This window comes from Salarias fasciatus, chromosome 22 (assembly GCF_902148845.1).
Source record: "Salarias fasciatus chromosome 22, fSalaFa1.1, whole genome shotgun sequence".
In the NCBI taxonomy this organism is placed as follows: Eukaryota; Metazoa; Chordata; class Actinopteri; order Blenniiformes; family Blenniidae; genus Salarias; species Salarias fasciatus.
This window is the reverse complement of record NC_043765.1, coordinates 7,843,330-7,869,700: the sequence shown is the minus strand read 5'-3', so window position 1 is coordinate 7,869,700 and position 26,371 is coordinate 7,843,330. Positions and strand designations below refer to the sequence as shown.

Here is a 26,371-nt window from a genome sequence, read left to right as displayed (position 1 = left end):
GATAGCGGCGTGGCGATGGAGCACAGATTCAGGACCTACTCCTCTGACAGTACGGGCAGCGACGGGGTCTTCCTGGAGGACTCCTACTACCAGGGCATCCTCAAGGCTATGGATTACAAAAAAGGTAGAGTTTGTTCTGCTTTTGGTGTTCAGAGTTTGAGCGACAGTTGTGTGTTGTGACGTGGAAATTCAGCGGGTGTGTCAGCTTGAGTTTTTTTTTTAATATAGATTCAAATAGTTTAGTTTTTGTATTTGCTCAGAGTCCAGGTCTGACTGCAGTGGTCTTCTGCCTCCCTTTTAATCGAATGAGCCACACCCCTTCATGTGTCACTTCTTTTCCTCTTTTTATTGGTCAGCTGCTCCAACTCCCCAAAGTAAAAAAAAGAAGAACTAGTTTGTTCTCCAAAAATTTTGATTTTTTTTCTTTCAATGAGCTTTGGAAAAAAAATCCCAACAATAAAAAAAAAAATTTATTTTCATGTGACAATATCAAAATTCCACACCACATGGGCGTTTTTCTGGCGACAGATCAGTCGGTCGCGCTTCTCTGAAAAGCACAATACTGTTCTTTGAAATCTCACACCTCATCAAATCCACAGCTTCTTGTGTTTCTGCTGCTTCGGGCTCAGAAAGTGAAGCCGGCCAGCGAGATGTTTGTCAGAGGGATCAGCGAGGTTTGCTTTGTCATGCTGGCTTGAGATTTGCATTGCTTTGCAGCTTTTGGCGCCTGGTTTGATTCCTCACGTTGGGCTTTAGTGTCTTCATTGAGCAGAGGGCAGACCAGTTGACGCGAAGACATAAATTCCTGTTTGCGTCACACTTCTCAGTAATGCCATAAAAAAACAAAACAGTAGCAGAATTGTCATTTCTGCTTTCATTTTTATTTCACTTCTCTGTTTTTTTACGCTGGAAACGGTCGTGAGCGTGTGGATGAGTCATCGGCGTACTGCCACCCTGAAAAAAAAAAAGCCCCGCTGCCACGCGATGCCATTTTCATTGGTTTCTCTGTTCCGCCTTCGTCTGATTTTATCTGTTTCACAAGCTTTGATCTCTGAGCGGATGCTGATAATTCAATCGACACACATAACGACGTTCTCTGTCTCATCACACGTGGATCTGACGCTTGTTTGGTGGTTTTCCTCTGCGAAGTTGCTGCACGCTTCATAAATCTCACCCAGACCTCGCAGAGCAGAGTGTCTGTTGGCATGTGGCATTCTTGAATAATCAGAGTGTGAAATCTAAGCCAAAACAGCAACAGTATACAAGGTGGGACATGTTTGAGCAGAGATGCTGAGCTGACGGCTGTCTGAGGTATTTGGGTTGTAGAACCAAACGCAAACAGGAGGACCTTCCTGTTTTGTTTGGATACGGCCATTAGAGGGAGATGCTCTCCGGCTCCTGTGCAGCGTCATTTTCTCTCCTGGAAAACCATTCCATCCATTGACCATTTGAATTCCATTTATTTTCCCCTGAAAGATCTCATCCGATGGGAAGTGATAGCTGCAGTTTGATCTCAGAAGGTTTAAGCAATTGCGTTTACTTTGGACTCAGACAAAAGGTCACTACTTTGCAGTTTGGCTGAGTGGCTCAGTGTGGATCATGGAAAACTGGTTTACTTTTTTCATTCAGAATGAGTTTGGGAAAGTTTCCTAACCTCTTATCCATCCATCCAGCCTCATCAGTGCGTTATCCAACTCAGGGCTGTTGGATATGGAGAAGATCCCAGTTGAAAAAGCCAAAACGCTTTACCTCAAATTAACATTGATTTTCCAGGTTTGGTTTTCAAACCTGGTGACTCTCACTGTGAGGCAAACTACCGCCTCGCTGCTTCGATACGTGCTTTTCTCTTTTCTTTAATTGTTGCCGGATGGTTTGTTGTTTGTTGAATAAACCAATTTGCAGAGAACCAAATATGGAAACACTGTTGTCCTGACATGGTGGATTAAGCAGAACCTCTGTCTCTCCTCAGATGAACGGGATCGAGTTCAGAAGAAGACCTTCACAAAATGGGTCAATAAACATTTGATAAAGGTAAGATCCCATTTTTGGCAACTCTTTATTCATTAAACAAAAGCTTCCTTACATCAGATGGAGTCAATAAGTCCACCTCGTTAATAAAAATGTGTACTTCCTCCCGCGTGGCGCATTAAACTGAAAGGGGGATTTTCATAAGCGAGCTTGCTGTCCTTAACTCACCCTCAAGGCCGTTCTGCTGCAGTCAAAGTCCTACCATGTCTGTTCTTTTTCACTTTCTTGCAGTAGAAGAAATCACACATTTGTTTCCGACATGATTGAAGCTACCTGCATGAAATGTTCACCTGAACTCCACACTGAGGAAATGCAAAGCTAAAAACCGACCGAATCCCCCTCCTTCAAAAGAGAGAAGAAAATAGGAAACAGTTCGAAATGTTTGCATTATGAAACCCTGAAACCCACCCTGGGTGCTCGAGTGAACCACATGCATGAGAGGGAGTGAGTCATGAACACCTGGCCTCGCTTAGGCTGGCGCTCGGTGGCCGGCGCCCGCTCAGGTTTCACATCTGGGACCCAGACACAATGCGGAGGGGGGCGGAGGGGAGGGGGGGGGCGGTTTCTCAGGGCTCTGCAGGGGAACGGGAACCTTCCACTTCCACAACTGAACACGTTAAACTGGTGCAGCCACGATACACCTAAGTAATCCTATCATGTTCTGACACAGTCTGGATAGTAGGAACTCAGGAACAAACGTCTGCAGCGACAGAAGTGTTTTAAAATGCAGTAATAACACTGAAATCACTCCGAAATCACGTGATTTAAGTACTTGTTTTAGTTTGTATTTGTCTTTAAATCCTCCAAAAGTAAGGATTTGAGGTTTGGTGTATTAAACAAAATGAGAAGCTGGAAGATGCCACGGCTTGAGCCTCTCCTGCCCCCAGCCGCTCCGACTGTACGAGGTTCACTGTGAACAGGATGGTTTACATGCAAAGCAGTGGAAATGTGCTTCACTTAAATGAACCTCTGGTTTTGCCTTTGGCCATTTCTTCGGAAAGGGAATGGATCACATAATAAAGAAGCCTGCTTTATACTACGTGACAGAAACCGTAAAATACAGTCGCATGTTAGTGTTTTATAAGTTTAATAAAAGAATATTTAGCGATTTTTATGTAGCAGATGAGAATCTGCTTTTAATGTTCTGCTCATTTTCTTTCCAACCCACTGCCATGCTTTCAGTTTGCATGTTTATCCCACAAAGCCTGAAGATATTTAAGAAATTCAAAGTAATTTACCCATCGGGGACCAATCGTGGCCTAGAGGTTAGGGAAGCAAGTGTGTGATGCGAAGTTCCCTGGTTTGAATCCTCACTGCTGTCATGGAGGACGTCCAATGTAAAAACTGCCAAATCACATGCAAACTTTGAAATGGAACATAAAAACAACTAATATAATAAAGCTATGAGCTATTCTTGTAAACAAAGATAGGACTGGCCTACAAAGGGGAAAAAAAGTCATGGGAATAATTCCTGTAATTGTTGCGTGGCGACATTTCCCATTCTCTAGGCTTCTGTTTCCCAGTAAAACCTGATTCTACCCAGGAAGCACTGGTTGAGTCGCACTCGGTCTCCGCAGCTCATGAATCCTTGTTTTCCACACAGGACCTCCAGCCTGTTACGCTGTGAGGCGTTTGGGCCGTGGTCACCCTGCGACACGGCCCTCTCACTTTGAGATGACTCACTCGCTTTGTCGTCAGCTTTTCTTGGAAATCCCTCAGATTTGAGTCCAAAGGACTGGAGCCGGTCCTCTCTCTCGCTGCCCTCGAGGCCTCTCAGACCTGTGGTCAAAAGATTAAACTTTAAGGCCAAGAAGACTCAACAACTGTGAAAGTATATAGTGTGAAGTTAATCCAACTCAATTTGAGGTGGATCAAATTATCATCCACAAAGAAAAAAAGAACAAAAAATACTGTAGTTTTAAAGATTAAACCAATAAATGAAACGGCTGGAACATAGAGAACATCCCACTGTCTCTGTCGGATCCAACCAGCACGTCTGTCCTTGTCTTTTCCTCCCTCACGAGTCTCGAGGTTGTTCATCTTCTCACACCTTCTCCTTCATCTCCTCCTCCTCTCCATCCCTCACCCTGCCTTCGCTCGCGTCCGCCCCTCTCAGCACTGGAAGGCAGAGGTAGGTGCTGAGTGGACTCCTTTCTCATTTCACCTGCATGTCTGTGGTGGCATTTTGACGCTCGCTCACCTTTTACCTCGGCGCTTTTAGCTGCTCTCCTCTCACCTTTGTCCGCTCTCTGAGTCTTTATAAGACCCGTTTCTGCAGTTCAACTTGTTTCTGAAAGTTCTGCATCTAAAACAAAAGTCCAGCTTACATAACAGGCTTCATAGTGTTTCACCTTTAATGTCTCAAGACCCACAACATCTTCTGCCAGAATACTTTGGCATAAATTAGAATATTTTGTATTTTTTGAAATGTAATACAGTTTCTTCCCACTGTAGAATTACAACACATTCTGAGCTTATGAGACCTTAACTTGTTTCTTTCTAAATGTAGTTATTCCCTTATGGTAGATAAAAAGTGATTATTTTTTTTCCATTTATTTTTTGCTGTGGTTTCCATTCATGAAGACAGCATTGGGAGTGATCTCTAAGTGTTTGCAGATTTTGTAGACGTGTGAAGCCAAAAGTTAAATCTCTGATGTGTCTGACCACAATCTATTGTTTGACAAGAAAAAAAAATGTGGTATTTAGTGATATTTCTGGACAAACACATCCTACTGAAGACCCATGACCCTGAATTCACTGCTCTCCTGATACAAACCTCTCCCTTAAACAGGGTGTATGTATTTTGTCCGGTCCAGATCCTGTGCTAGCTGTAAACATTTTTCTTCATTTGGGCTTCCAGCTGCTTAAAAACAGGACTCAGATCATGATTTGTGGACTCCAGCATTGATTCACCTGTAGCTGCAGCTGTAACTTTACATGTACTGACACTTCTTTATGTCTTAGTCATCTTCTGCACAGCTGTTTTTTTCTTTCTTTCTTTTTTTTTCTTTTTTTTTTTTTACAGCTGTGCACAGCTGTTTTACAGCTATTAAGTAAGCTGTGAAATCTCCAGTCACTTACCTTTTTCCTCTCCTGTACCATCCTGCTCTGAATGCCTTGCTCGCCATGTAGCACTCTAGTTTACAGAATTTATGTGATTTTGATTCAGATCTCTTATCTTACCTCATCAACTTCACTGACACTGAAAAACAAAATAATGTGTGGGTTTTTCTCCTGAGTTTATACTATAAATTATTCGAATCATTCCTTTGAACTACCCAGGGAGGGATCAACACGTGTCTTCTGGGAAACTCTAAACCAAGCATTATTAAGCTAACTTTTAGCACTTTAATAACTCTCACATGAGTGTTGTTAATGCCCTAAATTAAAGACATGTGTTAAATTTGCAGCCTTTATTTTTTTTTTCATTTAACTTTTTCATTTGCTTGCATTCGTGTTATGAAACTTTTTTCATACATTCGTGTTGTGTGTTTGAAGAAAAAAGTGTGCTTCCTGCTGTCAAAGAAATTAAATTCAAAGTATTTGGAGCTTCTTCAGTACATAGGATTATTGCAGCAGTTATAAACATAATTTCGTGTGTTGCTCAAAAATGTAAATGCTTGAAATTATTTTTAATTGCATGATGCAAATTTTAGTTGTTGGTTTTTCATGAAAAACAAAAAAGATATAGGTTAACCTGGGTGTTTATCACACATAATTGACAAATTCTAGACTATAAACAGGCAAAAGATCATTTAACGCCTCAGTGAGTGCAGAAGGGAAACGTTTCCTGCAGGCCTCTGCTGCCGTTTGTCCACATTTTCCTTTAAGTTTGACCTTTTTTTTTAGCTGAGATGAAGTATTGAAGACAGTCTGTGAATTCTGTGAAACTGCTTTTGCTGTTCTTGCTGAGACCGAGTGTGGATGCAGATGTCAGACTGTCACATGACGCCGTCTTGCCTTGTCTTGTGTGTGTGTGTGTGCAGGCCCAGCGACACATCACCGACCTGTACGAGGACCTCCGAGATGGACACAACCTCATCTCCCTGCTGGAGGTGCTCTCTGGAGAGACACTGGTGAGTGTGGGCTGACCTTTGACCTCTGCTGTGAACCCCCCCCCCTGTCCTGTCCAGACCTCTCTGCAGACTTTATTTGCTGTCGTGTGTCTTCTGTTGTCCAGTCGACTCGCTGTTACCTCAGCCAAATGTTATTTTCGTGGGTTTGTCGTCCTCACCTCTGCATGTGTCGACGTCCGAGACGTTTTGGACATTTCCGTACATGCTGAGGCTGTTCGCACTCTTTTACTTTACCGACCTCAGCACTGGTCTTTGGGAAACACACCTTCTGGTGATGTCGCCTTAAAACACTAATTTCATTCTTCGCTTCCATCTTGTAACCTTTCTGCACTGACTTGTTTGACGCCTGTTTTTTTTTTTTTTTTTTTTTTTTTTACCTTTGATCTAATTCCTGTCTGCTGACCTTTGCCCTGACCTCTCCCTCCCCTGTGCCTCTGCCTTCCTCTCTTGCGATGCTCTTGCTGTGGTAGCCGAGGGAGCGTGACGTTGTGAGGAACGTGCGGTTGGTGAGTGCCGCCCGGACCGTGGCTGGCCGCATGTGTCACCACCCCAGGTGGCTGCTGCGTCGTGCATGATGACAGTCACACCCCGCCCGTTGTCTCTTGTTCCGTCAACATCGTCCTCGTTCATGTTGTCAGCGAGCTGGGAGGGTCACAGGTCGCGCTCAGACGATGCAAAGTTGAAGTTGAGATTGCAGTTGATTTAGTTTGTTCTGAAGATTGTGTGAGAAATATTTCAGGAGGATTTTATGATAAAAGATGAAGCCCCTTTTTTTTTCAATATATGACCAATCAAATTCCAATAAAATGTTCCCAATTAAGGGACCATACCATACATTTTATAAAGCCAGAGAGCTCAGATGAGACTTTGTCCACCAAAATAAATAAATGTGTGTTATTTGAGAGTGATTTTCTAATTTCTATGTATAAATTTATATGATGTTTGCTGTCTCTGTGCATCCAAATGACAGTGCTCACTAGGACCCAATTTTCATTAAAAGCCAAAGCCACTTCACTGTGTTTATTTTTCCCTTTTTTGGATCACATGCACACCTTCAGTTCCCACCAGCAGCGTTTCTGAAGCAGAGCTGCTTTTGACGCTTTGAATTTTTTTGTGCTTCTGTCCTGCTGTTACCAAATACAATTAAATGTTGAAATAAGAAAGTGAAATATAGTTCCCTCTAAGTACTATCTCGTGCAGTGCAGCTGCATCTGATCGGTCAAATCTGTTGAAGATTGATATCATGACGACGATACATTTGCTCTATATCAGCATTAAAAGTGATAACGGTGCTGAAGGGAGCCTCTCTTTGATGACTTATAGTTGTGCAACGAGTTGGATGGTGTAGTGGGAATATGGTATGCAAATGTAACATGGACAACTTGTAATGCAACTGTAACAACTTTGGAACAAAAAGTGCCATTTTAATGTGAACAGCCCCCGAGAGACCAGCCACTCTACCAGAGAGTTGGTTGCAGCTGTTTGCAGTGAGCGGCCGCACCACTAGATGCCACTATATCCCACACACTGATCCCTTTCAATCTGCTGGTATAGTCCTTCTGATATAGTCTAGGGTCAAACAAGACGTGCAAGAGGCCCAGGTTTCATCACCTGCCAAGCTGTTCTGATGACTTGTTCTGCAACCAAGCTTGTGACTGGCTGAAAGCTTACGACTCGGCGCACCAGTGCATGTGAAGGCCGTCACTGCCGGGAAAACCGATCTGTAGAAATCTGCTCCGTTGGATGCGTCTCGGCTGAAGCCCTCATTTATCAGGCGTCGGTTGACAGGGGAAGGACTAACTTCAAAGCCTCCGATCAGAAGCAGGGGAAAGCTGTTGTCAGGATCTGGAAGGAAAGCGGCGTTGTGACGGATGACGAGGCCAATCACTGAGAATGTGTATCATCCATTATCATGCTTTCACCTGCAGACATCTTGGCTGGGTCTCGGTGCATTCCGGAGCCGCGTCGGGTCAGATCTGTCGAAGGGCCGAACGCTTCAATCACAACCACGCACAATTTGAATCGCACTTCAAATTTGCTCCTTTCTTTCAGTTTTGAAGACCATGACTGTACAGATGTGTGTAGTGTAGATGTACGGTGTTGCTGGACTCAGAGACACCTGCTCCTCGGTCATGGGCCTCTGCAGTTTCTTGAGGATTTGACGCTTGTCAGGTTTCTCTGTTTTAACCGTCGCTGTCTCCTGGTCTCTCACAGCCGCGGGAGAAGGGCCGAATGCGCTTCCACAAGCTGCAGAACGTGCAGATCGCCCTGGACTTTCTTAAACACAGACAGGTCAGTACAGGAAATGCAGCGGTTAATTTGCATATTCTTCCTCATGTTTCATCTGAGAAACGATTGTTTTTCCATGCATTTTCAGGTCAAGCTGGTCAACATCAGAAATGATGACATTGCAGATGGGAACCCCAAGCTGACCCTGGGCCTGATATGGACCATCATCCTTCACTTCCAGGTAACACCATGAGCCATGAACTCCTCTGGAAACCTCTGCGTCTGAACACTGTTCATGCCGCAAGTTAAGACTCAGATTCTCAACTCAAAGCTTCAAGTAAATTTTTCATCATTGCTTTCTGGCTTCGCTGACGTTATAGCTCGGCGTCCTGACGCACTGCAGTGCAGGGTTTCCATTTCTAAATGCGTTTTCTCTCATTTTGCATGTATTCAAAATGAAGTGACTGATATCTGCAGGGAGCAGCTGAGTCATATTTCCTGAACGGCAGTCATTTGCATGAAAAACCCAATCTTTCCGTGCTCTTACATTTCTAAAGTGAATTCATGCTTCTTCTTTTTTCTTTGTCTTTTGGCTCTGTTAGTTGGAGCGAACCTGAAATATTTGGGTTTAGCTCAAGCGGGTGGGCCTTATTTAGTAACGTAAACAGTATAGAATTGCTCTCACCACCCACGGCAGTTCAGGCCGCGCTGCAGGAAAGTGTCGGTCTGCGGTCTGATGTGTTCCTCATGCCGCGGCCGCCTGTGTGGATGGTCTTGGAGCAGATGGTTTTCGTAGATTTTAGAGGAAAGAGAGTGGGGAGTGGAGATTCTTTGATGCTATAATGACGGCGAAGGTTATGTCGGGATGTGCATGTGGGATCCTTTTTTCCTCGCCGCTCGCTGTGACTCAGTGATTCCCATGTTGAAGCCAGCAGCGGGGCGTGGGCGTGGCCGCGAGGAGAAAACTCCAAAACGATCCCTTACGTTCATTACATACTGTAAACTCTGCTGTTAAAAAGTAGAAATCCACATGTTGATGCGCTGATTCATCCTGCTATTCCTGATATTTAAACAAAACAAACCCATCATCTCTGCATTTTTACACATGCAGGTCATCAGAGACAATAGTGAGCTTCCTCTGAGCTCGCCGCTCGCAGCCCCCTCCTGAGCAGGTGCCTGTTTATTTGTTAAAATAATGGACCTGCTCCGTGTCAGAGGCTGCGAGGGCGGCGGCCCCGTTTCCACCCAGCGTCTGAGTCACTTCGTGCCCTCGTCCACACGGCAGCGCCGGGGTTTCCCTTCCAAAAGAGAAATAGCAGAAAGAAGAAATGCCTTCTTTTTTTTCCCCGTCTCCACCCTTTCCTGCTCCCCCGTCCTTAAAAGATGTCTGCAAGTGAAATCTTTACTTCTGCTGTGACTAATCAGCATGAACCAAAACGCAAATCCACTGCATATATTATCTACTAGTAGCAAAACTCTGCTTCTTCCAGGAAGAAGAAATTTACCAAACACACGCAAAAAAGTTTTTTTTTTTTAGGGTCTTTGTGGGTAGAAATACAGCAGATTACAAACATACAGACACCAAATATTAAAACTGATATTGTTTTAGGAATTTACAGGGTAAGTGGGCAGTTTTTTTTTTCCCCACATTGAAATGATTTAGCAGGGTTAAAACAACAAGAAAAGGAGACTTCCTTCGATTGTTAGGGTTTTACAGCTTGATTTACCAAAGACCTCCACCTTTCTGCTGTGTCACAGACATTAAAACACTCAAACGTCAGAGGCAAGGATCAAATCTAAAAGTAAATCTCACAGAGAGCTAGTCTGGGCGAACCCAACCAACTCCAAAATACAACCAGTCAAATTTAACACACACACACACACTATTTTATGAAATCTTTTGATCTTGGATCAGCATTTTGAGCCAAGTCGTGCAACATGTCGAACCACATTTAAGCACTAGGTTTCAGTTCGGTGCGTCACAGCTGGTCTCCAGAAATCGCTCGGGAGTCTGTTGTTGTTATATGTTTGAAACCACTTCAGCCTCTCTGCAGCAAATGGTGAATGTCCTTAAATGACTCATCTCGCGCTCTCAATGTCCTTTACACTAACAGTCATACTCTGCAGACACACGGTCATTTACACACTCATTTACACAAACTTACTAAAGAACACTTTGATTCAGGTCTGCCCCCAAACCCAGGCATCCCCAACCTTTATCCAGAACCAGGTTTAACAAAATCTGATGTAAAAAAATATTTTCTCCTGTTTGTCTTTTATGTGCAGTCCACATGAAATTATTTTTTTTTCTTTTAAAATGTGTCACCTGATGCTGATTTATCTTTGTTTGACAAGAAAAACTTTACGCTGAAAGAGACAACGCAGAGAAAGCCGCGAAAGCTGTAAAAACAATGGAAATAAACATTAAAAATCACTAAAATAACAGCTTGAAGAATTTAAGTGTCAATTAAAATCACTTTCAAATGTAAAACAGCAAAAGTTGTTAGGATGGCTAAAAACTATAAAATATATATATAAAACTTACTGATCTGTGTTTTTTTCATTTTATAACTTCAAATATGTTTTTGACAAATTTAATTTGGTGTAAAATGACAAAAGGTCCGAACTGCTGCAGATCCTGACTTCCAACCCGGAGTGGTTACCTGTTCTTTTACATGCAAATTAACAGTTTTTTTCTTCTTTATTGAACAGCAGACAGTTTTTCACCCCTTTAATGTTTTAAATTATGTTCAGTCTGACTTAATTTTAATTCAAGACTGTAAATTTGCCTCTGTTTTATCCTCAGTAGATAAGATGCAGTTGTTGGACGTGACTCATTTTGAGTGTGTGTTTCTCACATTGCGTGAATCTTGTCTCTGATTAGACAGACAGACTCCTGAAGCCCCTGGCTGCCATGGTAATGATTTGTTTACCGACACAAAGCTGTTTCTCGTAGTTTTTGGATTTTTTTAGCGATTGAAAGTGATCTCATAGTTATTGCTATGAGCAGTAAGGTGAGAATAGACGGGACGGAGAGACATGTTACATAAGCGCAGTTTCAATTGGTTTCATGATTAAAAAAAAACCCCAAACAAAGCCTCTTAAAGTGGATTTTCATCAGTGTGTTCATGTGAGTCAGTACTTCGCCTCGCGGCTCTGAAAACATTTGCCAGTTGTGGTTTTGTTACACGGCCCAACACTTCTTTAATAGCTACCTGATTATTTACTGGAAACTGTTTCTTGGCGCATTTGCAGTCCGTCTCTGTGATATCAGTGACTCACGGGCAGGAGATTCAACTTCTGTTTGCAAAGTTTTGGTGTTCCTGTCCAGAGCAGTGAGCTCCGTGGATGTCATGTGGTCAAAGCGCTGTTCGGTATTTGCGGTTTGAGATGTGACTCATCCAGCAAATCTGGAAGAAATCAGCAGGACGAAGTGGAAAGAGACATTTTTTTTTTTTCCCTCCATCAGATCCTCAATTAATGGGAAGAGTTATATTTAATGTTTCACATAAAAATGTAAGTTCCCAGAGACAAAGTCATTTATCTTTGTTAAGTAGTGAAAGTAGCTTCAGAACCCAAATAAAACCTCCAAAGCAGCTCAGTCACAAGAATGACAATTATATTGTTCACTGCTCTTCAACAATTCTGTTAACATGAAGAGAGGTTCTTAAATGTACTCAAGTAGAAGAGTAATATTGTAATATTAATACACAAACAGGCAGCTCAAGTATTTTGATGTTGATGGTGGTGAACAGTTGTAATCCTGTATTGATCACAAAACTTTATTTATGAATGAAAACAGGAAATATTGGGAATAAACTATCATTGTAACCTAATTTGTCAGAAATATGTAAAATAAAATCACCTATTTGCCCTAATGTACCATTCAAATAGAGCTGTCCTGTCTTGAAAAAAGAAAAGAAACTCAGCAAGGAGAAGATCCATAAATCAGCTGGAACAGATGTTTTGTGATTTTTTTTTTTTTAAGAATTGTGTCTTTCACTTGTAACGAGTTGCCGGTCTCCCTCCTCCAGATCTCGGACATCCAGGTGAACGGTCAGTCGGACGACATGACGGCCAAAGAGAAGCTGCTGCTGTGGTCTCAGAGGATGGTGGAGGGATACCAGGGCCTGCGCTGCGACAACTTCACCACCGGCTGGAGGGACGGCAAGCTCTTCAACGCCATCATCCACAAGCACAGGTGAGCCACGTCCGCGGCTCCCGGCTGGGAAACGGGATTTTAAAGTACCTGTTGATTAATCCTAAAAGGATATAATGAACACTTGTGGTTTCCAGACCTCACAGCCAGGTTTTCTGGATGGAGGAACGTGTCCGGACTCGGAGACTTTTAGCGCCGCAGGATATGAATTTTAACACACATTTTTAGAGGTCTTCTCTTCGGCCCTTTTCACATCTCATGTTGTTGTATTTTTGTTATTTATTGCAGCAAGTTCAGAGCAGGAATGCCATATTTTAGAGTTTTACTTGAGCTCACTTAACGTGTCAGGACAAAAAGGTGGAAGGCTCCTTTAAATCAAATTTCACGGTAAATGCCAACAGAGACTAGCCAGTCCTTCATTTATTACTTTCAATTTTTTTCTTACTAAAACATCAGAAAATCAATTTCTTAGTTCCGTTTAAACATCTTGATTTTTCTGTTTGTAATTTCTTGCATTTTTCATCTTAAATTATTGAATGCTCTCCCGAATTAAATGCATGTAAAGATAATGAGGCAGAAAATAGTCAGTAGTCATGAAAACCAGTGGGATTTGCCTGCGTTGAGCTCTCTGATTTCAGAGGGATTCTGGAGTAACGGTATGTTCCTTGTTGAGGCACATTATGCCGTCTGCCTGAAAGCAGCAGAAAGAATTCAGGAGATAAAACGAGGTCGACTGAGGAATGTTTTTGGCCTTCACAGACACAGAAAGATCTTCTTCTGCACTCGCCTTGTGCTCACCGAACAATGTTTAGATCAAAATGCAGATCAGTAGAAAACGGTCATCTTCGTATTTCACTTATCTGTAAATATATACAATATGTACAATATACAATGCCATAAAGTCTCTTGTGTCAGCAGGCAGGGAAGTGTATAACTTCTGAGTGCGACATGATTTTTGCTCACTCATGCACTCTGTAATTTTGAAATCTAATCTAATTTTAACTGTAGCACTGGGCTGCAGAAGCTTCTTGAGATTTTCCTGTTGCATAATCAGATGGAAAAGTCTCCATTTTGTTAGTCTGGTTTTCTCGAGACGATCTCAAACTGAAGCAAAAGCTTTTTTTTCCCCCCCCTTCAGTCCTTGCAGACACTTTGATTCTTCATAAGGACTGAAATGAGCTCCGGCTGCACGGCTGCTGTCCTCCTCAGTGTTTTGGGAAGCAGCCACCGATGAAGCCCTCAGGATGTGACTTTTAAACTCCAAACATTTATTTTGGGTGGAGTGCCACTTTGAGTCTGTGTTTGCACAAACGAGTCTTGCGGGATTTGCTCACAAAGCAACACAATATCAGCGTGTGGAAGCCGAGCTGGCACCATATGTAGTGGGAAAAAAAAGAAAAAAAAAAAAAAAGGTGGCGGGGGGCGTTTTCTTCCACGATGTGGGAGTATCGCACTGAAATGAGAAAGGAGGCTGGCCTGAGGGAGCGCTCGCTGGAAGCTCGGCAGGTCGCAGCAAAACACTGCTCATTCTTTCGAGGAGCGGGAGGAGAAGGATGTGCGGAGGACTGCGGCGAGCGGACGGACAGAGGGGAGACGTTTTCCACGCCAGCAGGAGTTACGAGCAGACTCTGGAAAGAATTACGCGTTTCCTGTGCTTCTTTTTTTCCCCCCACGCCTTTGCTTTTTTTGCGAAATAACCTCGAATATCTTGGAAACCGTTAAGAGGGACTGACTCACTGCCGCGATGTTCAAGCTCAAGAGGAAGTTCAACTCGAAGCGGCGGCTGAACAGCGCTTCCAGCAGCACCGCCGGCTCCGTCAGCGACCTGGACGACCGGGTGATCATGCTCTGCGAGGACATCCCCAACGAGCGCTACTCGGTGGACTCGGGCCTGAGCTCCCGCAGCCTGGCGGCCCGCTCCAGCCACAGCGAGGAGCAGGACTCCAGCTCCGACCGCCAGGTCATCCGCATGAGCCCCGGCAGGCTGGCCTACAGGCAGGCCTGCTCAGCGGACAAGGAGCCGGCCCAGCTGTACTACACACACAGAGTGGTGCAAGTGTACGAACCCCGGAAACCTTCCGTTTTGTTTTAAAGCTCTCATTAGTTGTTCAGCATCTCCTGATCTATTCTTGCACTCTGGTATTTCTGTGAAAGTATTTTTATCCCCCTGAGAGTTGTGAGACGCCTGTTCCTGCACGTCATGAGACCGCAGTGATTCTCCCGGCAGGTGAACTCGGAGGCAGCGTGTCTGTCACATCACTGTAAAAAAAACCCATCAGGGAGCTTGATCTGCTCTGGAGGCAGCCGGTCGTGTTTTTGCTTGCCCCTCACGGTGTCGGTGCAGAAATGTCAATTCTGATCAACCGGCCTGCAGCAACTTCGCACATGTTGCCCACGTTTTCAACATGCCTGTCGACTGCAGCCTTTAGAAGAGTGATGGATTCATCTGTCAGCAAGAGATGTCAAACTAACCTACATACTTAGACTTTTAGAATTAGTAGACTATAGTTGAATATAATTTAATAGAACAGAATAGAAAACAAAATTATTTTTGGTGAATTTTGAGTTAAATAAAATGAAATTAATAAAATTACTAAAAGTTTAGAATCAGTCAAAGTATTTAGTAGAATACGAAATAAAATAAAATAAACAATAGAATGTGTGAGAATAAATAATATGTAGTTGAAAGGAATAGAATGAAATAATATAGAAAATAGCATTGAATATCTGAGATCAATTGAATTCAAGAAAAGAAATAATAAAATGGAATAGATGGTCCTAATATTGAGTAATTGGACACGCAAGACAGAATTAAAATAGATTGGAATATTTTAAATGAAATACATAACAATAGAATTGAATGATGTGGATATTCAATAAAATCAACATCAGTGTGTATTTAAAATTAGTTTGGACAACACAAATCTTATGATATCAATACTTTTGTTCGTCTCACTTTTTATCAATAAATGTTTAAAACAGTGAACTTGAGCGTCTTGATTCCCCGCCACTGACAGCTGTGGTTGTGATTTGTGCCTGCAGGCCGTCTCTGGTCGACATGAGTCAGGTGTACCGGCAGAGCAACCAGGAGAATCTGGAGCAGGCCTTCAGCGTGGCAGAGCGAGAGCTGGGGGTCACCAGGCTGCTGGACCCCGAAGGTGAAACATGCTTTTAAAGGAACATTCCTGAATCTGTGTTTCACTTGATTTTATTTTTTTCAAACCTGAATTGTGACAAGAACCTAACATCCAATTCTAAAAATAAGAAATGATGATGTGAGCAAATTTTGTAAGATAAAACTACGATCCAGCTTTTTCCTTGACATTTGACCTCATAGTTTCAATGATCTTTTCTCTTTCCTTTCAGATATTCCCACAATATAACCATCATTTTTGTTTCTTGTGTTGTTTTTCCCTGCAGATGTGGATGTTCCCCATCCAGATGAGAAATCCATCATCACATACGTCTCCTCTCTGTACGACGCCATGCCCCGCGTCCCCGACGCCCAGGACGGCGTCACGGCCAACGTGAGTGTTTTCACGCATCATTTTCAATCTGTGAGGGTCAGAATAGTGGCGATAGTGTCATTTCAGTGCAATAAAATGTCTGGCCGTCCATCTCCCCTGCTGCAGGAGCTGGAGCTGCGCTGGCAGGAGTACTACGAGCTGGTCACCATGCTACTGCAGTGGATCCGACACCACATCCTCGTCTTCGAGGAGAGAAAGTTCCCCAGCAGCTACGAGGAGATCGAGGTGAGACGGTCAGAGCCCTCGGGGTTCGTCTGCTTCTCCACGAGGGATTAACATGAGGTTACAGGCTTGAGTTACTTAGTCCTCCCTTTCTTGCACCTTCAGGTTCTGTGGCGTCAGTTCCTGAAGTTCAAGGAAACCGAGCTCCCAGCGAAAGAGGCGGACAAGAACCGCTCCAAACACATCTTCAAGTCATTTGAGGTGATTTTTTTTTTTTTTTTTCTTTTCGCCGTGTTTTCACAGAGGTCGGCAAAATCTGCAAAATCCAGCAGAGGTAGAAGTTGTTGTGTTCTCGCCTTTCAGGGCGCCGTCCAGGCTGGTCAAGTGAAAGTGCCGCCCGGCTACCATCCCTTTGACGTGGAGAAGGAGTGGGGCCGCCTGCACGTCGCCATCCTGGAGCGAGAGCGCCTCCTCCGGACTGAGTTCGAGAGGTAACCATCCAAACGTCATGACTCATGCTCTGTTGCCAACGTAAACTTCGCTTTTCTTCTCTCCTTTTTTTTTTACGCGTAAAAAAAAAAAGAGAAAGAAAAAAAAACCACAAGGGAGTGAGAATCCGCCGCTGTTCCACCACGAGGGTGACTCATTTCCTAATGATAACTTCCATGTTGGTTTTGAAAAAGAAACTGAGGTGGCTTTGTCGGATAACTAAAAATCATGTTAGGGGAAACACATGACAACCGAGCCATCGCCATGGCAACAGTTCCCCAATACTGTGGTCATTTGATAGTGGCTCACAAACATGTTTTATAATCATAAGATGGGAAGGGCGTAGCTTCTGATTTTAGTCGCTTCAGCAGTGGCGAATTTGCAACTTCAACCACTTGCATGCGCAGATTAGAAGGAGTGACATTATGGCGTTCATGCACCAGGGATACAATTTAAAGTATTTATTCCGAGAGAAGACGGAGTAAGTGCCTTCATTTTGCTTCTGAATGTTTCATATGATCATTTGTTTTGTTATGTGATGAAGCTAAAAAAAAAAAAAAAAAAAAAAAAATGGAGCTGCTTTTTGACCTTTGACCTTCCTCGGCCTCTGCAGGATGGAGCGGCTTCAGAGGGTCGTGGGTAAGGTCCAGATGGAGTCGGGGGTGTGTGAGGAGCAGCTCAACCAGGTGGAGACTCTGCTGCAGACGGTGAGACACACAACTCGGATTAAAAAAAGATAAATTCCTCTTTTCAAATGGAGCATCGCAGCAAGTGAGCGTTAAAGGAAGAAAATAGTAGTTTTTTTTCCCCCTCTGTGCTGCAGGACATGAGGCTGATGAGCTCCGGTAAACCCGCTCAGCACGCGGCGGAGGTGGAGGCAGACCTGGAGAAAGCAGAAGGAATGATCCGCTTTCTCTTCAACGACGTTCAGCTGCTCAAAGATGGACGCCACCTCCAAGCCGAGCAGATGTATCGCAGGTGGGGGGGATTAAAAAACATAAAAAACAAAAGCCACATACTTCCCATTTTTCAGACAGATGCTGCACGGATGCTTTAATCTGCCGAACAGGCAGATGTACAAAGGGAGAATGATTTGCAGAAGTTGTCAAAACAATGAAATTGTGGCGTCCTGCGCTGAAGGAATGAACACAAACGTTAAATGTTTTCAACTCTCTGAACTGTCAGGGCAGTTATTTCATTTCAAGCAATAGAAAATTCGAGAACACTGACGGTCTCTGCGATGTTTAACCAGGTAGAAAATAACCCCCTGATCCTCCTCCTCCAGAGTGTACCGTCTCCACGAGAGGCTGGTGAACCTCCGCAGCGAGTACAACCTGCGCCTCAAGTCCGGCGTGACCACCGCCCAGATCCCCATGACCCAGGTCCACACCGCCCAGGTCCTGCAGCAGGCACCCCTGAGGGTGAAGCCCGAGCTGGACGAGGTCACCCTGCGCTACATCCGAGAGCTGCTGGGCTGGGTGGAGGAGAACCAGCGGCGGGTGGACGACGGCGAGTGGGGCTCCGACCTGCCCACGGTGGAGTCCCAGCTGGGCAGCCACCGCGGCCTGCACCAGTCCGTGGAGGAGTTCCGCTCCAAGGTGGAGAGGGCCAAGGCGGACGAGGTACGGCGTCGGGAAGCTTCTCAGACGGAGCACAGACAGATTTAAATCTTGACCAAACTGGATTACGTCTGTTTGCAGACGTCTGAATCCCTGCCAAACGTTTGTGTCTACAAATCGTATCTGAAACAGATTACCAAACTAGTAGCTTCAACACGTTCAAGCAATGTTTAAAACTCAGTGATGATAAACACTTGTGTTCATGCCGAGCTCATTTGTGTTTTTCTCTCCTCAGAGTCAGATTTCACCTTCTAGTAAAGCTGCATATCGCGAATATCTGGGAAAACTGGAGCTGCAGTACAGCAAACTACTGGTAAGATAAGAAAATAGAGAAGGAACTATGACAAGATAAGAAAAGAAAAATTACTTCATTTTCAACGTTTAACATTTGCAAGGCGTGATAATTCTGAACATGAACATTTGAGCAGGATGATTGTGAATTAAAGAAAAGTTTAGATTTTTACAATCACCTTTAAGCTTTCCTGGTTTCCAGCTCACGTTGAAACTCTCCTTGCAGTTCTGTTCAGATGTCCTTTTGCTTCCGCGTGTCTCTGCAGAACGCCTCTAAGGCCCGTCTGCGGTACCTGGACCAGCTTCACGCCTTCGTCGTCGCAGCGACCAAAGAGCTGATGTGGCTGAACGAGAAGGAGGAGGAGGAGGTCAACTACGACTGGAGCGAAAGAAACACCCTCATGGCCGCCAAGAAAGAAAACTACTCGGTACAGATGTCGCGTCTTCACGGTGTTTGTGGCCTCTGCGTTGTCAGGCGACAGCGATAATAAATCTGGTTGTTTTATTTGTGCCGAGCAGGGTCTGATGAGAGAGCTGGAGCTCAGAGAGAAGAAAGTCAACACTGTTCAGGCCACGGGAGACAAGCTGCTGCGAGACGGACACCCGGCCAAGAAGACGATCGAGGTGAGACGCGCCGCGCTGCCGCGGCTCGCTCTCCGCCGGAAAGACATGAAGCAGCATCTTCCTCTTCTTCTCCCCTCCAGGCCTTCACCGCCGCCCTGCAGACTCAGTGGAGCTGGATCCTGCAGCTGTGCTGCTGCATTGAAACCCACCTGAAAGAAAACACAGCCTACTTCCAGGTATGTTCAGCAGTTGATACACCTGGCCGTCACAGAAGTTTTCTCTGTTGAATACACATTAAAAGATTTTATTCATAATTTGGATTATCAGCTTAGTTATATTGCTGTCAGCACAACTTATATATAAAACAAAGTGCAGCAAAAATTAGATAAAAACACAAGTTTGTTGTTTCGCTTTTATTAAAAAGCAATATTTTCTTATTTGCACTTGTTTTTTTGTGCATAGTTCTTATGTTTTAGTTTAATTTTCTTAACTATTTTTTAATACTTGTCAAAAGAAAATGTTTGAGTCTGGCGCACTGACTTGCTTAAATACTTTGTCAAAAGTAAAGGAAGGAAAATATGAAAGTGTTTATGATACTATGAGAAGTGTGAAGAAAAATGTGCCCTGTCATCATTTTTGCAAATTCCAGAAGTCTTATCAAAGCAACACTTCTGATCGGGTAGCGCCGCTGTGTATTTATGTATTCTGTGTGCCAAACACACCACCGCCCTCGTAAAGGAAAGTTATTCCCAATTCATATAATCAGTTTAGTAGCTGAGAGTTAACCTTATTTGACCCGAACCTGCAGCCATTTTGCTTGACATTAAAGTCAAATCATCAATTTCTTTTTTCGTCACAGTCACATCTGAACTTTATTTCTCCACTTTCTTCTTCGCGTAGTTCTTCTCTGACGTGAAGGAGGCCGAGGATAAGATTAATAAACTCCAAGACACAATGAAGAGGAAGTACACATGCGACCGCTCCATCACCGTCACACGGCTGGAAGATCTCCTGCAAGACGCTGCTGTGGGTTTACTGGCCTGGCGACACAGTGCATGGCTGAAGTGTTCATTTTGTTTAGCGCTTTGGTCATTTAATCTACACTTGGATGGTGAAAGTATGACGTGTGTGCACAGGATGAGAAAGAGCAGCTGAATGAGTTCAAGACTCACCTGGAAGGCCTGAAGCGGAGAGCCAAGACCATCATCCAGCTGAAGCCACGCAACCCTGCAAGCCCGATTAAAGGAAAACAGCCCATTCAGGCTGTTTGTGACTTCAAACAGATGGAGGTGAATAAACAGACTGAAATGAATGTTTAGAGCATGAAAATACATATTCTGGCACATAAAATAGGTGTTTCTGCTGTAGTAATGATCCACCCAGTCATTGAGTACCGCCTCCCCCTCCTGCAGATCACCGTCCACAGAGGAGATGAGTGCGCTCTGCTCAACAACTCGCAGCCCTACAAGTGGAAGGTGCTGAACGACAAAGGCAACGAGTCGCTGGTGCCGTCCATCTGCTTCCTGGTTCCTCCCACCAACAAGGACGCTGTCAACAGTGTGGCCGGGTGAGAACCGAGACCTTTAATACATCAGATAACACCGGAGACAACGGACACACACACACACACACACACGCACATACACACACACTGTTGCGTGACTTCCACCTTGTCTTTCCTCAGACTGGATGGAAACCTCCAGAGGCTGCAGACCATGTGGCAGACCATGTTTGTGGACATGAAGAGCCTGCTGTCCTGGCAGTACCTGATGAGAGACATCCACATCATCAAAACCTGGAACGTCACAATGGTAAAAGCTTCAAACCAAACACCAATCCATCCGCCCACCCATCCATCTAACCATCTTTAGAATACCAACTTTAGAATAAAGGCTGATTTAAATTAAAGTTGAATTGATTCCTTCATTCAGAGATGTAAGCGATGCTTTCTTCAATCTATCAGCATTGAATATCTTTCCTTAAGACAACATTAATGATCGTATCTGAATTCATTCATTCATTCATTCATTTTCTGCCGCTTCTCCCTTTCGGGGTCGCGGGTGGCTGGAGCCGATCCCAGCTGCTGTGGGCGAAGGCAGGGTACACCCTGGACAGGTCGCCAGTCTGTCGCAGGGCTGACATATAGAGACATACAATCATTCACGCACACATTCACACCTAGGGGCAATTTAGGGTGATCAATTAACCTAACGTGCATGTTTTTGGACCGTGGGAGGAAGCCGGAGAACCCGGAGAGAACCCACGCACACACGGGGAGAACATGCAAACTCCACACAGAAAGGCCCCGAGCCCCGGCCGGTATTTGAACCCAGGACCTCCTTGCTGTGAGGCAAGAGCGCTAACCACTGCGCCACCGTGCGGCCCAAATCTGTAAATCTGTATCTGAATTGAAATCTGAATTTCTTTTGGAATAAGATTTGAATTTTGTTTGATGTAGCCTCAAGGAAAGCCTGCATGTCTGTTTGTTTGGTTTTGTTTTGTTATAAAAAGAAAATAAGTTAGTGGGAAGATGTACAAATATAACACTAAAACATAATTTGCTTTTTTTTGGTACTTATTATTTGCTCATTTCTTTATTAATTCAAGCGTGTATTGGTTAAAAAAAAAAACGTGACTTTACATGGAGCTGCATGCTGAAGCACTCTTTTCTTACAACATGCTTATTTCAAGGATGGGATTGAAGACTCGCATGAACGTTTTATAAAACTACTGTAATGAATTAATATCAAATTAGAAGAAAAGCACCTTCTAGCATCACCTTCTGAAACGGTGTTCATTTATCGTTTCCCTCTTGTCTCTGCACTTTGTGTAGTTTAAGACTCTGAGGGTGGAGGAGTACCGCCTGGCGCTCAGGAACCTGGAGACGCACTACCAGGACTTCCTGAGAGACAGCCAGGACTCGCAGATGTTCGCGGCTGAGGACCGCATGCAGGTGGAGTCCAACTACAACAAGGCCAACCAGCACTACAACACTATGGTCAGCTCTGCAGAGCAAGGTGAGGGCTGCCTGAACACTAGTGAACCGCCTTGCGTTTTCTTCGATATCTTGGAGAAATCATTTCATCATGAGATCATTTCAGAGCTCTTGAAATGCAGCCTTGGTCATTAGTGCGTGAGTTGACTGTCGGATTCATATTGCAGGCTACGAGCCGCCCAGGGCAGGTAAGGTGTTTCAGTTAAAGCGGTCGATGTGCTGTAGGTGCTTCTCACTGGCTGGACAGGACTGTGTGTGTTTGTGTGTGTGTGTGTCACTGTGTTTGTGCGTGAATGTGTGTGCACCGAAGCCTGCCGCGCTGTCACTTCCACATCGTGCATTAATTAACTCAATCATCCTCCCAGAGTTTAGCGTTCCTCCTAACTTCACTTCTCATCGCATCCCTGTTTCTGTGCATGAGTTTCACTGCAGCGAATCGGTGAATGAACACACGAACTGATCAGCTGATTAACACCTGATTGTCGACACTGAAAGTTTCAGCTTGAATGAGTTCTTTTAAATTGTGCATCATAATACAACTACAATCTCAAATCATGACTGTACTAAAGGTCTGTGTGATTCAAGAATATTGATTCTTTAAATCGGTTCACATTTTGGTTTGAAGACCTTCAATTCAATGGTAATATAGTGAAAAAGATTTAAACAATCAATACATTTGATATAATGGGACTAAAACTTTACCTCTACAAACAATTTAATGCAGTTCTTTGATGATCTAAGCTATAATCTAAACACAAAGTGAACAAGCGCCCATTTCTTTTCAATAAATGTGAAATTTACATCTGTGCGTTTCGCTTCGACCAGGAGAGCAAGACGAGACCGTGTGCAAGACGTACCTGACCAAGATCAAGGACCTGCGTCTGAAGCTGGAGGGCTGCGAGAATCGAACCGTGACGCGTCTCCGCCAGCCCGTGGACAGGGAGCCGCTGAAGGCCTGCGCCATGAAGACCGCTGAGCAGATGGTAGCGTCACAGGAACTGACATGCATGATTAGATAAAGGACCTGTAGAGGTTAAAGGAGGATCTTTCTAAACGATAAAAAGAAAATAGTTAGTTGGTTGAGGATCCAAAGTGTGGAAAAAAACTGTAATACACCAGAATAGATCCTCTTAAAATAACAGCCAAACATCATTTTGCATTTCTTTCTTTCTTTCTTTTTTTTTTAATTCAGAAAGTCCAGTCGGAGTTGGAGGGCTTGAAGAAAGACTTGAACTCGATCAGTGAGAAGACGGAGGAGGTTCTGGCTTCTCCTCAGCAGTCCACCTCTGCCCCGGTGCTGCGCTCCGAGCTGGACATCACCCAGAAGAAGATGGACCACGTTTACGGCCTGTCCTCCGTCTACCTGGACAAGTGAGGCGAAGAGCGTCCAGCAGCGCTTTCTACTAGAGTTTCAGATGGTTTTTTTTTCCCCAATAATTTCTAAACTAATTGATTTCAGGCTGAAGACCATCGACGTGGTGATCAGAAACACGAAAGACGCTGAAGACACAGTGAAGAACTACGAGACTCGTCTGCGGGACGTCAGTAAAGTTCCAGCGGAAAAGAAGGAGCTGGATGAGCAGCGGAGTCAGCTGAAGGTACTTTGTAACGGCTGAACCACAGATCTGTTCTTTTCTTTGACGTTGAACTGGAAAGTCGTCTAAATTCAGGAGTCTGATTTCCACCTTTTGTCCGACAGGCGATGCGGGCCGAGGCCGAAGCCGACCAGGCGGTGTTCGACCGCCTCCAGGACGAGCTGAGGAAGGCCTCGACCGTCACCGACAAAATGTCGAGGATCCACAGCGAGCGCGACGCCGAGCTGGAGCACTACCGGCAGCTGGTCAACAGCCTCCTGGACCGCTGGCAGGCCGTGTTCGCTCAGATGGACCTGAGGCAGCGGGAGCTCGACCTGCTGGGCCGCAACATGAACTCCTACCGCCAGAGCTACGAGTGGCTGATCCACTGGCTCACCGAGGCCCGGAGGAGGCAGGACAAGATCCAGGCTGTGCCCATCGGCGGCAGCAAGGCTCTCAAGGACCAGCTGGCAGAGGAGAAGGTATCACACAAAGGGAAAGAATGGGTAGAGTGGGGCAAATCAAGCAAGGTGTTATTGTGCCCCCTGGTGGTCAAGGATGAAATAAATCTGCCTCAAAACAGCTCAAGCTAAAGCAAAAAAGCTAAATGTCACTTGCTTTTGTTCTTATTCCAGAAACTGCTTGATGAGATTGAGGAAAACAAGGACAAGATCGAGGACTGCCAGAAAAACGCAAAGGCTTACATCGATTCAGTCAAGGTACACACGTGGCTTTTTATTTTTATAACCAAAGATTTGCATATTTTGCAGCTTATCTCAAGTTTTTTTTTTCCTTCTTATTCAGGATTATGAGCTGCAGCTTTTGACATACAAAGCTCTCCAGGATCCCATCGCATCTCCAATAAAAAAACCAAAGATGGAGTGTGCATCAGACGATATCATCCAAGAGGTAGGACGGTCACAGCGCCATACTTTTATCCTCAGCCACACGTTTTCAGGACTTTGAAGGAATGTTTGACACAAGCCTGCTCGATAAACTGACATTATACCAACATCTCAATATACTTATTGAAAAAAAAAAATCACGTGTTTGTGATTGAGATCATTTCCAATAAATGTAAGAGGCCTCTCTTGAAGATGACCACCTGTGTCTTGATGAGATTACATGAAAGTCAAAAAGGTCAAAAGCAAATTGAATATATATGCTAATAAATTGCTTATGGATCCCGACAACCTTTAACCATGTGTTGTCGCATTATATTTTGCCATTTGTTGTGAACTTGTTGTATCTTCAACAGCTTTGATTTGTCTGGATACTATGAAGTTTCTGTGCTCTTGAAAGAAAATCTTATTACATTTCGTTGACCGTTTCCATTCACGTTTGTTGCTTCATCATTCGTATCTTCATGACGCTGTTTTTCTTCCAGTATGTGACCCTGCGAACGCGCTACAGTGAGCTGCTGACTCTCACCAGCCAGTACATAAAATTCATCACCGACACACAGCGCCGCCTGGAGGACGAAGAGGTAACTGCATGCAAACCAACCGCAGACCGTAAATCCTCCTCTAACTGTAACGATGCCGTCCTCACCCGGGAACTAGCTCAATGTTTGGGAAATCATTTGTCATCCAATGTTACCAAAATGTGGGCACTTCAGATTGACGAGGCCGTTAAAGCGACGCTGTCAGGCGAAGTGTAGAGTGGTGAAGCAAACGGTTTCATCCTGGTGTCGCAGCACATCACATCCCAACTATAGTGTGTCTCTCATTTCCCCACACTGTGTATTTAGACTGATCATGTCACATAGTTTGGGATTAGTTCAGATTCTCGGGCATCTGCCCAGACACCCGTCACATTTTCAAACTGCTCAACTTGCTTCTGCAGCGATTTTGATTTGGCCTTTGCTTCTTTATTCCCACCCTCAGTGGTTTGAAGGTTTTCCCTCTGCCTTCAGACACGTTATTCTTCAACCTAGTTAAATCTGCCTCTGCTTCCCCTCCCCACTTTTCTTCTTTTCTAACTTTCTGTTGTGTTTGATCCTGTCGACCTGCTCACCAGTGCTTTGTCATGATGAATAGTAGTCACGCTCTTAAGAGATGAATTAAACCCCCAAAGCTTCAGGTATTTGAAAACGACCCTGTTGGTCCATTTCATTCATCTCTCCATCTCATCGGTGTCGTTTGTGAACAAGGGAAGGTTCAATACGGTTTAGAAATCTTTCATGGATCGCCATCATTTCAGTTCAGCAATAAATCCAGTGTGTCTGACTTTATCATATTTCTGTACTGAGCAGATATCTCATTTTTCAATTCAATTTCCAAGCAATTATGTTAATTTCTAAAACTTGAAAGGCATCAAAATGTAAAGACATCGATGCAAATGAGCTTTTTTTGATTGGCTATTTCTTTAACAGTACGATTTAGGACTGAATCTAAGAAACTTTTCCAATGAACTAAAGATTAAAAAAAGAAAATAGTTCAGAAAAAATGTTCCCTGTTTTTAGGCTATTGTATCTAATGAAAATATGATTGAAATATTGTTTATTGCATTACTTAAATTATTGAAATAGCATTGAGTAAAGTTTATTTTATTGAACCTTCAAGCTGCAGAAATTCTGTCTTGTGAGGTTTTCCTTTTAAATAGATTTTCAGTTGGTCGTAAAATATTTATTTGTATTTTTGTTTTGGGGTTTTCTGT

At 44.0% G+C, this 26,371-nt stretch overlaps 1 protein-coding gene across 1 annotated transcript in view; it reads left to right on the top strand.

Annotated features, from left to right (window-relative positions):
- The window catches only part of pleca (plectin a), a 39,216-nt gene continuing 12,845 nt past the window's right edge, over positions 1 to 26,371 (top strand). Inside the window, 30 exon segments of the mRNA XM_030120853.1 lie at positions 1 to 124; positions 1,970 to 2,031; positions 6,015 to 6,104; positions 8,319 to 8,396; positions 8,482 to 8,574; positions 12,368 to 12,534; positions 15,535 to 15,650; positions 15,913 to 16,019; positions 16,125 to 16,244; positions 16,347 to 16,442; positions 16,545 to 16,672; positions 17,284 to 17,377; positions 17,494 to 17,648; positions 17,956 to 18,292; positions 18,525 to 18,602; positions 18,847 to 19,008; positions 19,100 to 19,204; positions 19,285 to 19,380; positions 20,045 to 20,170; positions 20,281 to 20,433; positions 20,557 to 20,711; positions 20,829 to 20,955; positions 21,978 to 22,161; positions 22,965 to 23,122; positions 23,332 to 23,510; positions 23,599 to 23,737; positions 23,839 to 24,195; positions 24,349 to 24,432; positions 24,518 to 24,622; positions 25,101 to 25,199. Of these exon segments, the coding sequence (XP_029976713.1) occupies positions 16 to 124; positions 1,970 to 2,031; positions 6,015 to 6,104; positions 8,319 to 8,396; positions 8,482 to 8,574; positions 12,368 to 12,534; positions 15,535 to 15,650; positions 15,913 to 16,019; positions 16,125 to 16,244; positions 16,347 to 16,442; positions 16,545 to 16,672; positions 17,284 to 17,377; positions 17,494 to 17,648; positions 17,956 to 18,292; positions 18,525 to 18,602; positions 18,847 to 19,008; positions 19,100 to 19,204; positions 19,285 to 19,380; positions 20,045 to 20,170; positions 20,281 to 20,433; positions 20,557 to 20,711; positions 20,829 to 20,955; positions 21,978 to 22,161; positions 22,965 to 23,122; positions 23,332 to 23,510; positions 23,599 to 23,737; positions 23,839 to 24,195; positions 24,349 to 24,432; positions 24,518 to 24,622; positions 25,101 to 25,199 (4,059 nt within the window). The 5' untranslated portion in view covers positions 1 to 15.